Below are 17,343 nucleotides of genomic sequence, written 5' to 3'. Positions count from 1 at the left end.
AGACTACTTTTTAGGTATAAATAGCTTTACATAATTTTTTTCTTTCACCATATTTTATAAATTAACTAAGGAATTGTATTATAATATGTAAAAGTCTATGGTGTGATCCATGTCTATTTGATATAAAACCTAGAGAAGGTAGACTGGTCTAGTCGACACTAATTAAAGATATATTTTTTACCTACTTATAAGACATTAGGCTATACATTAGTGAAACTGGCAACATTTATTTTTTCAGATTATTGTCATTTGCCACTGAACATTAAATTAATGACACTTGACTTTGTTATGTTTGTATACTTTTGTTGGTACATTGCATTTCAAAGTAAAGTTGTAACAGATTTTAGAATCCTCATTTCAGTTTCGGAAACAAAAATTATAACGCTTGGTTAACAAACTATGATTAAATCCATAGTTTAAAATATTTTCTGTACCATCCGAAAAGTATTAAAAATGGACAATTCGTACTCCGAAAGCGATGTTTCCCTGTCACCATCGCAAATATTTGAAAAATTAGATATGCTACGACAGCTTCAAATAATGCAGCGCGGGAAACTATTAAAACAACGGTTAGACTACCAAAATTCACCTGAGATTTCTTCAAGTATAACCGAAATTGTAAGTCATTTTAGTAACAGCACCACATACAATACATTTAAAAGTTTATTACAATCTCCGCGCGATAGATCTAATGACGCAACTCCTGTTCCTGGAGTAACTTGCACAAACTCTGACCCGCGTGGTGGCCAAAATGTACAAAATCTAATTGACGGTGTGTCAGTGCTTAACTTATCACATGAATCAGAAAACACTACTAAATCCCCTACTTCAAGTCAAGCATTAAATCCCTCAAAGCTAAGAGACTCCAGTGAAAATGTAGATAAGGATGATAGAATATCTTCTAACAATAAAAAACATATATCTCTTGATGAAATGCCTATTTTGTCACCAAAAAAGAACTTTGAAGAGTTAATTGTAGATACTTTAAAAAATGACCAACAACAACATAAACAACATCTCAAAGAAAATGTCACAACCAAAACAAAAAAACAATATTTGAAGAGAGGAGAGGGAATGGCTCGTTTTGGGATTAAGAAGAATAATCTTATCATTCAAAATACAAAATCATTACCTTGGAGACTAAAAGCTGGGTCTAATAAAATGCAAAAAATTCCATCCAGTGAAATAAGACATAAAACTAACAAAGAAGCAGAAATGTTAGTCCATGTTCCTTCAAGTTTAACATTACCCAACCAAGAAGTTTCTATTGAAAAAGTTCATAGTCAACAAGAATTATCTAATAGTAAAAAAAATTATGTTAAACCGTCTACTTCTAATTTACAAATGAATAACATTAGTAATTTGACACTAAAAGTACCAATACCAAAACACCCTATTCACACCAATAAAGGAAAAAATTGGGCTGCTGTATTAACAAAAGAGCAAGACGATTTTCTTAGAAAGTTAAAACAAAGCGAATATTATAAAAACTTTTCTTCTCTAAATAAAAGTGTTGAATCAGACATTAGTAGTTGTGAAAGTTCAAAGGTGATTCAGAATAAAGAAATAGCAGAACAAAATTTATTTGATTTAATTGAAAAAAAAGTTTCTCGTGATAGTTTCAATATAAACAACTCATTCTTTGATAAATTTATTAGAAGTAAATTTGAATGCTCGGGTGAAAGTACTCCTTTAATAATGCAAAAATGTTTAACAGAAAATCCAGGCTTAATGCATTTAAACTCAAACTTAAGAAAAAATAAAATAAACAACGTTTCTGTTAGTGAAGATGAGTCTTGCATAAGCGAGTGTACGGATTGTAGTGAATGTTGCTCAGTATCCACTTGCTGTTCATGCCAAACCGAGGCACAAAGTAACCAACCAAAAATAATGGCACAAAATAATAAGATAATGAAAGGTAATGCAAAATTGTCACAAATACAAGAAGTACACAATGGGAGAGATGTGTCACAAGATCAATGTCAAAATGGAAATGACAAATCTGATATAGACAAAGTTAATTCTAATATAGCAGAAATGAATGCCAAATTAATTGCTACAAGTGATACATTAAAGCTAAGGTTACAGGAGTTGGAGGATGAAATTGAAACATTTCGAAAAGAAAATGCCAATATTACAAAAATGCGAGAAGAAATTGACTTAGAGCGCCAAAAATTCTATGAAGAAAAGTCTGCATTTGAACAAAAATTCAATGAAGAGAAGATTCTCTCAGAATATTATTTAGCAGAAGAAAAGGAGAAACTAATGAAGCAAAAACAAATATATGAACGATATGTTCGGGATATGAGAGGAAGGCTTAACAAAAAAGAGAAAGATGAAGTAGCCAATTTAAAAAAAGAGATTTCTGTTTTAAAAGATGATATTAGAGTTAAAGATGCTAAATCAACATCTACTATTGCAAGATTAAGGAATCAATTAAAACTTATGGAAAAAGATAAGAAAAATTTGGAAGAGGACATTGAAAAGTTAAAAAAAGAAAATAAAAGGATTCAACATAGCAATGAGGTGACTAGAAGATTGACTAATATTAAATATTTAGAACAAATAAATAGAAAACTTTCAACAATGGCTGCTCGAGAGACTAAATCAGAAATTGACTTAGATCCAGATATTAAATATAAGGCGTTTGAAATAGAGAAACAAAGTAAACTTATGACAAAAGGAATAAGAACTAGAGCCAAAAGTGTACCCAATTTAAATGTGACTTCAAAATATGCTAAATATTTTAGCCAAAAAGATTCAGTAAGTGATAAAGGTAAAAATACCTTAGTCACAACATATGTGTATACATCTGATAATGACGTAGACAATGAATCAATTGGTGAAGATTCTAATGGGGAACTTCCACAGAGCCTTTCAGAAAATGATGATAATTATTTAGAAAAAATTTACAATGAAAGATTTAAATCAAATTCACCTTCTAGCAAAAGATCTAGTGGAACAAACTCTCCACCTTATCATAATACCCGAGGAGATACAAGTAGTTTCTTTTTACAGAAATCAAATTCAGTGCCGTCGAACAAAAAGGCTAAATCACCTATACATAATATAACACCGAACAGCTCTAGTTCAAATATCTCAAAATCGCCACCAATAAGTGAAAGATTGCACCATACATTTAACCAACAACCTGTTAAAGAATCAAAAAATTGTTTACACAATAAATCAATATCTCCATTATCAGTTATTAGCAACCAATCGACAAATAGTCAAAAGCCTATGACTGTAATATACAATGAATCTATGTATAATGATGACCGACTAATGCCTTCTCCGGAACCAACATCTTCCACAAGTGTAACTAAAACAAATTTAAATCCTATTGAAACATTAAAACCTAATGGGACAAGAGAATTGCGATTTCCTAATGGCAATTTAAAAATAATGTCTGCTGATGGCAAATACAGTAAATTTATATATTACAATGGAGACATTAAAGAAAACTTTTACAATAAGGGTATAATAAAATACTTCTATTCTGAGTCGAAAACTTATCACACTACACACTTGGATGGTTTAGAAGTTCTTGAGTTTCCTGAGTAAGTATTCATGTAATTATTTAAAATAACAACTTACAAAACTAAGTGTGTAAAGTGCAAAGATATTTGCTGATCTGCAATCATTAAAGGTAATTTTTTTTGTTTCTCAGTGGCCAAGTAGAAAAACGTTATCGAGATGGTTCTTCTGAAATCAGGTTACCAAATGGAATGGTGAGATATTTTGACCCAAATAGTGATGCTGTTCGAGAAGAGTGGCGGTATCCAGATGGCACTGCACTGTCAGTATCATCAGATGGTGAACAGCACATAACTTTTCCAAATGGTCAAATTGAAGTTCACACAAAAGACCATAAGGTATATAATTTATTAAAAAGTTCCATTCTATTATAGTTGTGTTGATTACAAATGATTACTGTGCCATATAGACTCATTTCTGCTTGTTTTATTTATATTTTTTAAAACTGTTACATACATTAAAGGCTTAAGACATTCTTGTCTCAATTAAAATTAAACCCAAGACTTCTAGAGGTCTTACGCCATGTACATTATCACATACCCAAAGAGACAATTTGATTGAGAAAATTATAGAGATAAATTGTAATTAAAAACTTTGTACTGCATACTATGGTTTCATTATTTAAAATGCATATCATTGAGTTGTTTGATACTTAGGAAAGCAATTTATCTTTCAGCGCCGAGAGTTTCCAGATGGTAGTGTAAAGCTGGTCTACAGTGATGGGACATCAGAAACTAGGTATGCTTCTGGACGTATTCGTATAAAAGACAAACATGGTAATCTGATTATGGATTCATCTTTAAAGAAAAACCATACCATGCGATAATTTTTCATTTTCTTGCTTGTATAACTTGCTGGGCAAGCTATTAATATATAATGTATATCTATCTTTAACTATATCTTATTCTAGTCCAATTACTGTTTCAATCAAATGACTGATTTCTCTTCATCGCAATGTAAACACAATTTTAAAGAAAGATTTTAGTGATTTAGTAAAAACAGTGTTATCAAACTGATTTTATGAATAAGTTTTTGATCTAATTTCTACTCTACTAACTGATATACATTTCCTGCTGATTAGTTCCTATAATATGAAATCTGCCTGTAGACAACGATTAAATATTAAGTTTTATAAGGAGAATTTACTAAAATCTAGGATTTAAAACTGTGATATTTAAGTTTATTCACTGTTATAAATGCACTAGAAATTTCTTGTAAAAAAATAATCTATAATTGATGTGTGTTAATTCCTATGAAATGTATTGTTATTTTTAATGTTTATTATAGGAATGTAAAATTAAAGTTTTTATATAGAACTATGTATTTTTCTATTACATCATATGTTTATATTACAAACTAAGTACCTTATTCAAAGTTACCACTAAGAAAACATCATTATTTAACTTGATCCTATTTGGTGTTGAGATCTAGAACTGTCCTTGGGTATAATTTGCAAGTTGAAATTAATGGGATGCATATTTTCTTCAGTTCCAAATAGCTTTTTTAATGCTTCCCTAGCAGCCATCTCTTTAGCCACAGAAATTGACTCTCCAAAACCTTGAATTAATAACACTTTTACACTTACACTTCTACTACATTCAAGTCATACTTTTACTTTAGTAAAATCATATTGATAAAAGTAAGGGTAGGTGATGTCAGCAAGAATATTCTCAAATTATTGATAAAATATTTTCAATAATGTTATTCATAAACAAATCACAAATACATACTTATGTTAAGTGATGAAATTAATAATGTTTAGAAATACCTACAATATACATCTGTTGCTATAATTTTGAGCTTATTTTTTTGAATTATTTATAGCTTTGTTATAAAGAGTAGTAAATTAGTTTAATTTCTCACCTGCAGAAAGCATATTTTTATCAATATAGAGTCCTACTCTGTAACAAGCTAGTAATGTTCCTTTGCCAACTTCACCAATGAGTCTTGGTTCAATAGAAGCTCCAGTTTTGTTAATAAGATCTGTAAGCATTGTCCAAGGATCTTCAATTTGCCAGAATTCATTTACATCTTGACCTGAAAATTAAGTTATAGTAATTAAAATTTCTATCTTGTCAGCAACTGTTAACAGGAATCTATTTTATGGATCAGTATTGAAAATACTTGAAAACAAAGAAATTCATCCAAACTGCATACCTTGTAGCTGCGTGATAACAAAATCTCTAACAAAATGAGCTGTTTTATCTTCACCAGATGACTGATGTAAGGCTCCCACTAGTGCCTTAAATGTATTTGCCAATGTATAGTTGTCGACTGGATACTCCTTTAAAGACAGCAAAGTTCAACAACAAAATTTTAAACTTGCTAAACTTAGATGATCAATTGCAAAAGTAAAACAAGTAATATATACATACAGCAGCTAATATAATGTCTTTTGTTCCTAAATGAAGAGATATATTTGCCAACACATTTTCACTTAAAAGATGCTTCTTAACACTGATTATTCCCTCTTTAGGAAATTTGGGCAATACAGCTTCTAAGTACAATTGCACATATTCGTCCATGAACTTCATTCCTGTAAATTAATGAAGTGTTTATTTTTATTTAGATAATTCAAAATCAACATTAATGTAGTAGCTGAAACTCTTGCCTTCATCAGATAGCTCTCTATTGTCCTTCATTTTAACCGCGAACTCCATTTCCTTCTGTTTCATTTCTTCCTTAATTACATATGAACGGTCGGTAAAAGCTTGTAGAAGTAAGCTGGAGTCGAAATCCTCACCCAAACGTTTTCCAAATGCAAATAATTCAGCTTCTAAATTCCACTCAAGAAAGGTATTCCGAGGATTTGTTATTTTACCGCCTTGTTTTTTTTCTCGCCTTTTAAATTCCATTAGTGTAGGGGCGACCCAACGATGTATACTTTTCTCTACAACAACGTGTTTCTTAAATATAACATTCTTTATAACTTTTTATCCAAAAACTATTTTGATTTATTTACCTTGATTGGCTAATGGAATATGGTTTACGCCTTTTATTAAAAGGGGCAAACACCTTCTAATAAAAGCCATTTTCATATATTTACGGTAAGTTTCGCTTCATATATCAATTATAATGGCTAAAAATAAAATATAAATGTGAAAAGGCTAAATTGTAAACAGATTATTATTTATTAGGTTATAAATATTTTATTTAGATTTTTTTAAATTTGTTATGTGATCGGTGATCCTAGATACAAGTATTTTAATCAATCAGTATTTTATTCAGTCACAACTTACAGTAGTGTTGCCAAAAAAAAATTCCATATTCTCTATTGTCTATGCTAATATCACCATGTTTCACACCTCGAAAAGCCTTACATTGCCGAATTTAACCTAAGGGATAGAGTAGTAGTAGTTTTGAGGAGTAACCTAATGATGTATTACAAGAAATATTTGAACAAAAATTGTTTTTTTGTGGCGTTGGGTCGTGACGACACCATTGCCCATTGAAATAATAAGTGACAGAGATTATTTCACCAGCATAATTAGTCAAACCCTTTCTAGTGGAAGTTGCTTTCGGACTTCAGCCAAATGTAGAGACTTTAATGTAAATTTTCTTGACAACTGTAGTTCAAGTAAGCGTATGCTTAATCTGTTTAAAACATATAATTTAATTAATAATTTTATTGTACCTACTAGGGTAACAGCCACCACGGCAACATTTATTGACAATATCTATAGTAATATAGTTCCTCTCAACGCCTGTATTATGAACAAACATACATCTGACCACTCTGGTCAATATTGTTTGAATTACAAATACTTAAATGTAAAGATCCAAAAAGAGGCTAAAATTATATGAATTGTATAATGAAAAACAGTATAATGAGAGTGAAGAATTTAAAACTCTTGTTAGGATATTCTCAAAAAGTTTTAGGTAAGGGTGTAGAATCGCTAAGGCGAAACACTTAAGTCTTAAAATAAACAACAGCTCTGATAAGATAAAGGCTATTTGGAAAAATAAATATAAATATACTAATAATAACATAATTACAAGAATCAGTATCAAATAAAACGAGTGAATGCTATCCTAAATAAACACTAAGAAACTTAAATCAGTTCAAATAATGCACCACTAGATGGCGCTGACGTACTTATAAAAAGCGCTATCGTTGTTATTTTTAAATAGCGGCAACTATACAGAACTAACTAACTATAAGCGTTACTTCCGTCAGAAAAAAATCTGAGTTACTCCCTAGTCGCGCCTAAAGAAGTTTTACTTCAAAAAACATCAACACTATGGCATTGGCGAAAAAGCGCTAAATCGAATAATCAAAAAAATGTGCGTGTACTAGTGTACACACGTTAGTAGTGAAACTTCTTTATGACCTTATTTTTCGAAAAATTATCTATAATATGCAACTTTACAGAAATTGGTTAAATAAAGTTAAATTAGATAAAGTTTAACAAAAGGCTTTTAATATCACAGACTTGAATACAAATAATAAAATTATTTCATTTTACCTTATTACCACTAAGATTATTACAGAATTTCATAAATTGTAATAGAATTTTTAGTATCATTGTTATCGTTATTATACATTTTTGTTATTAATGGTTTAGAATCTCTTTGAATCAACCCTGGTAGGGACAAGAAAAAGACGCGCGTAACGGTCAAATGTGACGTAACCGAAACATGTGACGCGTAACCGAAAAATGTGACGCGTAACGAAAAAATGTTACACAAATTTTTTTCCAACACCGATAAAGAAGTTTCACTTCAAAAATAATCTTAAGCTAAACGAGTAGAAGACAAAATGCATTTTAACTTATTACTGTACTACTATGTAGTACTAAGATTATTACAGAATTTAATTAATTGTAATAGAATTATTAGTATTACTATCATTGTTATCGTTATTATATATTTTTGTTACTAATGGCTTCGAATCTCTTCGGATCAACCGTGGTAGGGACAAGAAAAAGATGGCGCGTAACCGAAAAATGTGACAAATGTGTGTAATTTTTTTTCCAACGCCGATAAAGAAGTTTCACTTCAAAAGATGGCGCGTAACGGAAAAATGTGACGCGTAACGCAAAAATGTTACACTACATTTTTTTCCAACCCCGATAAAGAAGTTTCACTTCAAAAATGTATTAAATTTGTAACTGCAAATGTAAAAATTAGTCATTTTTAAATACATAATAATTAAAGATGAGGAAATAGACTTTGTTGATAAGTAATGCAGTGTTCTTGGAAATTTAGATAGTAAAATCCAGTGGGGCCGACACAGAAGGTCTTTCGAATAGGATATGGTTTAATAATAATTAAAAAAAAGGTAAAACAACGATTACAAACTTTCGGTTATTTTCATTTCATGTCAGGCGCTGAACTTAAGATGGCGTTACATCCAATTTAGCTTAATTTTCTCTATTTCTAAAATATATGGCCACATTAATATAATGTTTATATTTAAGTACCCAAATTTATGCGCGGTTGCGTTTAAATAATATAAGTTGAGAGGGACCATGATGCCCTTGTAATACGTGTAAGAAGTAAGAACTAAAAATACTAAAAACAATATAGCATTGTATACCTGTCATATGTTTAAAAAATAATATATTCCAATAATATAAGTACAGCTGTTATATCTTTAAAGAGAAATTGCGATTTGCGATCAGTATTTAAAGTCACTTACAGTTTACACACTTGCTTTTGTTGTGTATACTACCACGGCGAATTTAAAGTTGTATATTAAAGTCGTAATGTATTTAATATTTGAATGACCTCATCCTGGAATTGCGAGTAATTTAAAATTTTCCACCCACACTATAAAACTGAATGCAAGGTTTAAGCAAGGCGAGCATACCAAATAAAGTCATATTTTGTTGAGGTACCTTGTATCTTGGACAACGGTAAATTATTGATCACACGATTATTCACTGCTATATTCTTAAAAACAATTCGTTTTTTCGTTAAAATTTCAAACAAGTTTTTATAATTTTGTTGCAGAATATAAACGTATCTTTTAAGGAGATGTCGAGACCACGGCCCCAGTGGCAGCTGCAAGCAATTGCAGCTCGAAAACGAGACAATGAACTTCGTAAGGCTGACGAGCTAAGAAAAGTTGCTTCTTATTTTGAAAAGAATACCCATAAGTCAAGGCATCATGAGAACTGGACAACAGAAGATTATTACGAAAAAGCTAAGAAAGAAGCTGATATGTTGAGTGAAAAAAAGATTCGAGCTGTGTAAGTCTTATGATTAGTTTCTTAAACTGTAATTTCAAACAGTCTTTATTGTTGAAGATATAATTTTATCAATACATAAAATGGTATTGGTAATACATAAAATGATCAAAACTTCCAGACAATTAGAAGAAAGGCGAAAGAAGTTAGAGTTAATGTTATTTCAAGAGAATATGCAGTATCAACAAGAGATTAAGGCATTGGCAGCACAACCCAAGTTTTATAAAAATGGGTGAGTGTTTACAACTATCTCAGATATAGGCCAGACAAAATGTCTGAATAAAATAAAACTATCTTGACTTAAATACAATATGATTTATATTTTGTGCATTTTTGATTGTCTAAATAAAGTAGCTCAAATCAGTCTTCTATGCAGATGCAGTCTTTGGGTCTTATGTCAGTTTCCTCATAATGTATACCTTCACTATACAAATAAGTGACAATCACTAAATTATGTAAAAACCCCATAGGGGCAGGTACAACATGAACCCACAAACTTATGTTTGAGAGATACATACTTAAACCACTTGACCAACTCACTGTTCCTATTTTAATTGTCTGTTATAATGAATTAATATAATTCAATAATTTGTAATATAATACACAAAACTCCCAGATCTTACCTCAACAAAGTTCCCACATCAACCCTGCAAGACATCAACCAAGGTATCATAGAAAAAGAGGAACATTTGAGACGGCAAGAAGCTGAATTAAAGTTACATCATGCATGGCGACTTCGTCAGCCGGAATTGAAAGCAGCCTGCTCTTATATTGCTAATGGAAAACTTAAATCGGCTTGGTAATACACAAAATAATCTTAAATATTTTATTATAGGAAATATTTAAGCACTTTAGAACACAAAGGTTTCAGTGTAGAAATTTTCTTTTTATAATTAATTGTCTTTATAATATGATGAAAGACAGGGATTTAGTTAAATTGTAATCAGATTTCATTGCTAGTGACGTGTAGTCTTGAATAAAGGGATTTAAGCCATTTTACAGTTATAATTTATTAGTTTTCCTTGTATATTTTATTTATCGTTCTTTAAATATTTGCAAGCAATATTGTAACAGAAAGTATTCATGACAAAATATTTTATATTCTGTCCAAGCAGAAGTTAAAGAAATCTAGGTTTAAGTTAAAATTGGGACAAGCTGCTAGTTGGGTGTAATACGTTTGACGTGTTGATTTATTTAGTATTTCAATTACAGGTTGGAGCAAATAGTAGAAAAAGAAATGCAAAAGAAGAAGGATGAAGAAGAGACTCGTAAGATCCTCCAAGAAAGAGATGAGGCCCTACAAAAGCAAATACTGATAGAAGAAGAAAGACTTAAAGAGAAAGAGCTAAAAATGAGGGTAGGTAATACTCTTAAGATATTTAAATATCTATAATCTAAGGCTACCATCAGTACTATAATGTCATATCCTTATCTTTCATTAAGTATATATATGAAATCGGAGGCCTCCGGGCTAGTTAGGGGTCAGATAATCCTCCTACTATTCGATTGGACTACATTTTCTTCTTTCATGGATATTGTGGTTGAAAATTCTGTAGTTTATAAAATAAATATTCTATAAAAATTCCAAATTAATAAGTCTACACACATTTGCTTCCCCTTTAAAGTCTATTGTTGATGCAAGCAATCCAACCATCTTGACTAGATTGATTTCCCTGTGAATGCAGTTCGGACCTAATGTAGTTGTGATTGAAATTTTATATTTTATTTATAAGGTCACCTCCAAGCATAATAAGTATAAGAATAGGTAGCCTTCTATGCCAAATATTATTATTGCTATTTCGATTTTTTTTTTTTTTTTATTCTATATCATTATTCTATCTTTACAGTTATTAGTTCGATAGAACGAATTGAATATGTTCCTTCAGTTATACGCCTTTGTGTTGAACCATTGCAGTGTGTGTATGTCATAAAACAACATTTAATAAACATTTTAATTTTGAACAGGAGCTCAGAAGTAGCCTAGAGGGCCAAATATCGGAGTTGAGTGAGAAAGAGACAGCTGTGAAAAAGCTTCGTAAAATGGAGGAGCGAGAGAGAATGATATTAGAAGAGCTACAGTTCATTTCGAAGGAAAGAGAAAGAGAGCACGCGAAACTGGTGGCAGAAAGAGACGCAAATATTGTGAATATGGGTTTGCACAAATTTAAGTTGAAGAAGAAAGTTGTGTCCGTTTTGAATGAAATTAGCTTGGATTTGAAAATGTTGCAAAAGGTCAAAGAAGCTGTTGTGAAGGTGAGTTTTGTAATGTCTTACAGAACAACTAAACAATTTTTTTTTAATTTGTATTTTCACAGAAACATTTATCTAATTTTTTTGTAATTACTAGACGAAAGAAAGAAATACTTTATTACACATGATAAAGGATTGCTGTGCAAATGAGAAAGTGCATTAGCTCCAATTATTCAAAGAAAGGGCTCAAAGAAAGTGATTTTTTTGGGATGTTGATTTAAATATTATTATTATCAAAAACAATCATATTGATTGCTACGGCTCATGAATAGTCACAATTATAAAAAGAATAGTTGATCGTTCCGTGTTGATTCTACATATCATGAATATTTATTATGTTCATTGTAAAACACATCTTAAAACCAAAAAAAAAGCATTAATCACAACTTAAAGTAATAGACAATCTAAAGACATTCAGATCTTTCTAGATAAAGAATAAATACAAAATTTACTTTAAAAAAGTGCGTGCGTCCAAAGTACACACTACACATGTCAGAAGGGAAACTTCTTTGGCAAACTAATTTTTAAGTCTTGTTTATAAATAAATATAAATGTTAAACTTTAGATTTCCGAGACTTAGAGGGCGGGAAAAAGGAAGATATGCTAGGAATTTAATTGTCATTAAAATATTAAAAGTGTCGAAAATTCATACAAAGTATAAATTTAATTTTTTAAATTTATTTATAAAACACGTGGCATTTAAATTAACAATTCGTCAAGGTAATTCACCCTTCTCACTCTCTCTCAATCGATCTCAATCGCTCTCTCCCTTTTCTTCGACAAAAACGAAGACATCTTCGTGACGCTAATATTATTATTATTGCGTTTCATCCGTAAAAAATCCTCATGCGCCTAAAGAAGTTTCACTTCAAAAATTCATGTAACATCTCAACGTATTTTTCTAGGACTATGAATCTGAAAAAGAGAAAAAAATAACTTACAAACGACTACTTGACGCGGCACTACTTGAGTTAGAAGAGCACAGAGAGAGGGACCGACAGAGACAGAAGAACATTGAGACGATGTATGACGGTGAAGCGAGACAGCTTAATGAGAAACAAGATAAGGTAGTTATTAGATAGGGACATTTTTTAATGTTTTAACAATATGTAATGTACAGAATATATAGTAAATGTCAAATTAAATACATTTAAATGCGAACTTATTACATATACAAAAATCGTGGTCAGAAACATAAGTAATGCATTCATAATTATGTCTAATGAAATGTTTTTCGTAAAAACTAAAGACAATATATTATTTAAATTAAGTTTGATAAAATAAAATCCTTTTATTTTCTTATTTAAAAAATAAAATATTACACAATTTAAAATTTGTATTTTTGAGGCCGGCCTTTTAAGGCACGCTCTTTTATTGATGGACTTTTCGAATATTTTGCCTTAATTAAGCTTAGAAATCGGTCCAGCAGTTTTTAAGTTTATTCGTTATAAACATGTCTTTCTTTATATTTTGAATAAGATATGGGCGAAAGAACGCGAAGCACGTGGTATTCTTATGAAAGAAGTTATTGCTACGTTAAAAAAGCAAGTAGAAGAGAAGATCCAGTTGAATATAGAACAGCAGAGGGCGAATGTTCTCGATCGGGAGAAGATTCTAGAACATATGGACAGCTTCCACCAGGAAGTCAGATCTCGGGAGAGGGATACTCAGGTGAGTTTTACTTCAGAGTAAGATTCAAAATCGAGACTTAGTGCTAAGTATGACGAATTATTTATTTAAGATAATTTCTGAATAGTATGTTGTAACATATCTTTTATTAACGAAACACATAAAATAATAATAATAATTAAAAAAGATAAATAACAAAAATTATCGAAAGGTACATGTTAAAATTATCTTAAATAATTAATATTCTACCATAAAGTAACAATTTACAGAGCTATAATCATAATTGTAGTTTCTCCTATTACTAATCAAAATCATGAAATAAATAAAATAATATTAATTGGTGTAATAAACTATAATGAATAATAATCCAATGGCGCTACAACCCTAAATAAGTCTAAGATAATTTTTATATCATAGACAAATTATCAGCCGTCTCAGTGGTCTTTGATTTTTGGGTGTGGTTTGGTGATGGTTTCCTTCGCCGTAGAGCAAGTGTTAATAGCGCACCTAGAAAGGTTCCATTGGAGCACAGCCATGATTCGATTGACTTGAGGGATGAGATTACCACGGCTAAAATCATATAATTATCTTAATATATATAAATTACGCGTCACGTTGTTTGTCCGCTATGGACCCCTTAACTACCGAACCGATATCAATCAAATTTGCACACCGTGTGTAGTTTGATCCAACTTAAAAGATAGGATAGCTTACATCTCAATTTATACCCGCAATATTATTTTATTGCAAAATATTTGTGTATTATTTGATAGTCACAATTCTAACAGATGGCGCTGTGTTGAAAGTACCAACGTTTCATATAAGCTACAATTTAATGGCATAACCACCAATAAAGCAAGGTGGTCCCCATGACTGGTGTTCTCCTACCGTTTCTCTTGAATAGTTTACTACTATGTAATATAACAAAAACCTTAGCCACAGCAACGCTTGGCCGGTCTGGTACTGGCTTATAAAAACACAAAGCTATTTTTCTTAACTTATTTCAGAACTTTAATCTAACTAAAAAATTTGCAGAACAGAATAAGACATTATCAATTAATTAATTAATTAATTTTTTGATTTCCAGTTAAAAAACACATCATATTCATCAATAAACGCTCTTCAATCCCAATTGAATAGCCTGAAAGTACAAAAAGAGAAGATAGATGCAGTAGCACAAAGAGAGTCGGAAATAAAAGAGGCGATTTTCAACGAAAGAAGTGTTCGACAAGAGATTGCGCGAGCGCAGAGGGCAGGGAATACTCAGGCTTGGGCTTAAATATGATTTTTCATCAAAAACCTATTTTAAATTTAATATATGAATTTAAAGTTAAAAAACCCCTACACTATATAATAAAAATTAGTAACAGTCTTTTTAACTATGTATGGGTTACAGGCAAGATTTGTTTGTAATGAATAAACGCTAAAACTACAGCCTTGCGATTCTGTAACTCACTTTTCGAACTGACACAGCGGTTTTAACAATAAACTACAAGTTCCCTCCTTATCAGAATGCCAAATCGTAAAATGACAGCTTCACGACTGATTTGAGCGCGACCGCCGCTGCGAAAACCGCTGTGTGAGTTCGAAAAGTGAGTTACAAAATCGCAAGACAGGACTTATTTCAAATTTTTTAACTATTAGAATCCTACGGAGAAACATGTCCATCATGCTAGTAGCTATAGCAGTTTTGTCAAAATATAATTCAATTTAACCATTTTAACGCGGCCAACAGTTTTATATATTAGATATATTATGGTAAAGTTACCATATATCATATTTAATAGAATTTTAGAAGTTTGGTTTCCTTCAATTATGTAAAACGTTACGATGCGGGGCGGGGATGGAATTACACGTTGTTAATATTATTTTCGACTTACACCACATAATAGTAACTAAAGAGTCACTAGGTGGTCACGAAACGTTTTACTATACTTGGGTATAGTACTGTACTTGGGTACTGAAAAACGTTACGGTGAGTTACATAGGGGAGGGGGGGTCAATAATCTCCAAAAATTGCGTTATGTAATACTTGAACTTGTTAACTTCAGAAAATATATTTTTATAGTGTTCTTTATATATTCTTATACATATTATTCGTGTAAGGAGCAAATATATGTTTTAGAGGTACTAAGTCATTAACTTGCTATTACTAATAATATGAATTGTATATCCAAAAGCGTCAGAGAGCATAGTTTGACATATTTGATATCGCTTAAGACGAGATTGTCTTGTGATACGAATTAGAATATGGATCTAAGAAAAACGCACATATTTGACTCTTCTAAACAGTACTATTAAAAATGTTATAGAAACTGATTTTTCTGAACTTACGAGGGGAGAGCTATTTTGCCCAGAAATTTGTTTGCGTCTGCAAAAAAGATGTCAAAGACTGATTGTAGTTTAAGAGTGGCAAAATAGTTGTCATATTTTGTGATAAAAGAGATTTTGTATTTTTGGATTGTGTGAATAAAATGTATTGAAAAACGTATTTTCGTTTTATTTATCCCTATATCATCGAGTGTGTGACCAATGTGATATCTTTTTTTTGCCGATATTTTTGCTTATCTTTGAGATAACACGATGGTAAAAATTACCTATTGTAGTAAACGTATCTGTATTTAAGTAAAAAAGATCCTTAAATAAATCTTTTGATAATCTTCAGTAATTTTTTTATAGTTTCTAACGCCCTCTAGTGGTGAATTAGGTAACTATAGCAATGTTTGTTACTAATGCAATTGCTTAAAACGCCCTCTATGTATGCACTAGGTAACTATGGCAAAGTATGTTACCAAAGACGTCACTATCTGAATAGTAATGGTTAGTTTTCATAGATGGCGCTATCACGGTAAGAACGTTTTCATATATTTTTTTGCTTATTGGAGAACTTAGAAATATGTTGTAGAACATAACAATCTGCTTAGTATAAGCATATATGTGTTTTTAAGCTACTAATATGTTACAGAAAACTAGGTTAAATTGTATAGTTAATTGTACCTAGGTAGGTATGCATAGGTACTATTCTTGAAATGATATCTACTACCTCGTACTTGCCTAGCTTGTTATGGTTGTATAAAGGTAAATTCTCAATTTTGTTCATAAATTCCAGCAGTGGCAGAGTTGGCCTAGTGGTTTCAGCTCCAACCTTATTACTTGACGAACCCCGGCTGTGCATCAATGGACTTTCTGTATTTGTACGCTTACCTATGTATAACACTCGCTCGTACTGTGAAGGAAATCATCGTGAGCCCTCAGTTGATTTTATATCATGAAACAAACAATTTAAATAATGTAGACCAATAAAAACTTAGCTAATCAAGTACGGGAAGAACTAAATCTCCGTAAGGCGTAAGTACATAATTGAGAGCTACATTACTTAACGACGAAGTACTTATCGATATCAATAAAACTAATGTAATTAATGCTATTAATTGTAAAAATTGTCATAAAATATTTTGTCGTAGTAGCATTTATTCAATGACATTTCCATTAAAAAAAGTTCGATTTCAGTTGTGTGTGTTAGGCTCACTCTATTATACCATTAATTTATTTTATTTTACCACCTATAAAATAAAATAAATTAATGGCGTTACAACCTTTTTAGGTCAGCTCCTCAGATTCCTAAATCTGTTTCATGATTATTTTTCAATCTAATAGGCAAGTAGGTCTAGCCTCCTGTGCCTGACACACGCTGTCTACTTTTTGGGTCTAAGACATGTCGGTTTCCTCACGATGT

General features: G+C 31.0%; 3 protein-coding genes across 4 annotated transcripts; 2 read left to right on the top strand and 1 right to left on the bottom strand.

Moving 5' to 3' along the window:
- Window positions 1-359: 359 nt before the first annotated feature.
- LOC125053565 (centromere protein J) lies at window positions 360-4,784 on the top strand. The gene is made up of 3 exons (XM_047654963.1): window positions 360-3,560; window positions 3,671-3,875; window positions 4,214-4,784. The coding sequence occupies exons 1-3, from the start codon at window positions 454-456 to the stop codon at window positions 4,361-4,363; spliced, it is 3,462 nt and encodes a 1,153-aa protein (XP_047510919.1). The 5' UTR covers window positions 360-453; the 3' UTR covers window positions 4,364-4,784.
- Window positions 4,785-4,840: 56 nt separating this feature from the next.
- LOC125053568 (39S ribosomal protein L44, mitochondrial) lies at window positions 4,841-6,734 on the bottom strand. Its single transcript, XM_047654966.1, has 6 exons — window positions 6,500-6,734; window positions 6,149-6,427; window positions 5,913-6,073; window positions 5,695-5,821; window positions 5,401-5,574; window positions 4,841-5,094 (listed from the first exon to the last, which is right to left on the bottom strand). Exons 1-6 carry the CDS (start codon window positions 6,573-6,575, stop codon window positions 4,937-4,939), a joined length of 975 nt encoding a protein of 324 aa, XP_047510922.1. The 5' UTR covers window positions 6,576-6,734; the 3' UTR covers window positions 4,841-4,936.
- Window positions 6,735-8,910: 2,176 nt separating this feature from the next.
- LOC125054109 (trichoplein keratin filament-binding protein) lies at window positions 8,911-15,136 on the top strand. 2 transcript variants are annotated; one of them, XM_047655797.1, is made up of 9 exons: window positions 8,911-9,035; window positions 9,493-9,731; window positions 9,850-9,960; window positions 10,345-10,527; window positions 10,941-11,085; window positions 11,694-11,981; window positions 12,884-13,045; window positions 13,458-13,649; window positions 14,695-15,136. In XM_047655797.1, the coding sequence occupies exons 2-9, from the start codon at window positions 9,517-9,519 to the stop codon at window positions 14,884-14,886; spliced, it is 1,488 nt and encodes a 495-aa protein (XP_047511753.1). In that variant the 5' UTR covers window positions 8,911-9,035; window positions 9,493-9,516; the 3' UTR covers window positions 14,887-15,136. The 2 variants fall into 2 exon arrangements, with proteins under 2 accessions (XP_047511753.1, XP_047511752.1); XM_047655796.1 differs by lacking the exon at window positions 8,911-9,035 and adding an exon at window positions 9,154-9,395.
- The last annotated feature ends 2,207 nt before the right edge of the window (window positions 15,137-17,343 follow it).

Source organism: Pieris napi, chromosome 11 (genome assembly GCF_905475465.1).
Source record: "Pieris napi chromosome 11, ilPieNapi1.2, whole genome shotgun sequence".
NCBI classification, from domain to species: domain Eukaryota; kingdom Metazoa; phylum Arthropoda; class Insecta; order Lepidoptera; family Pieridae; genus Pieris; species Pieris napi.
The sequence above is the reverse complement of the archived record's forward strand: the minus strand, read 5'-3'. Positions and strand labels throughout refer to the sequence as shown.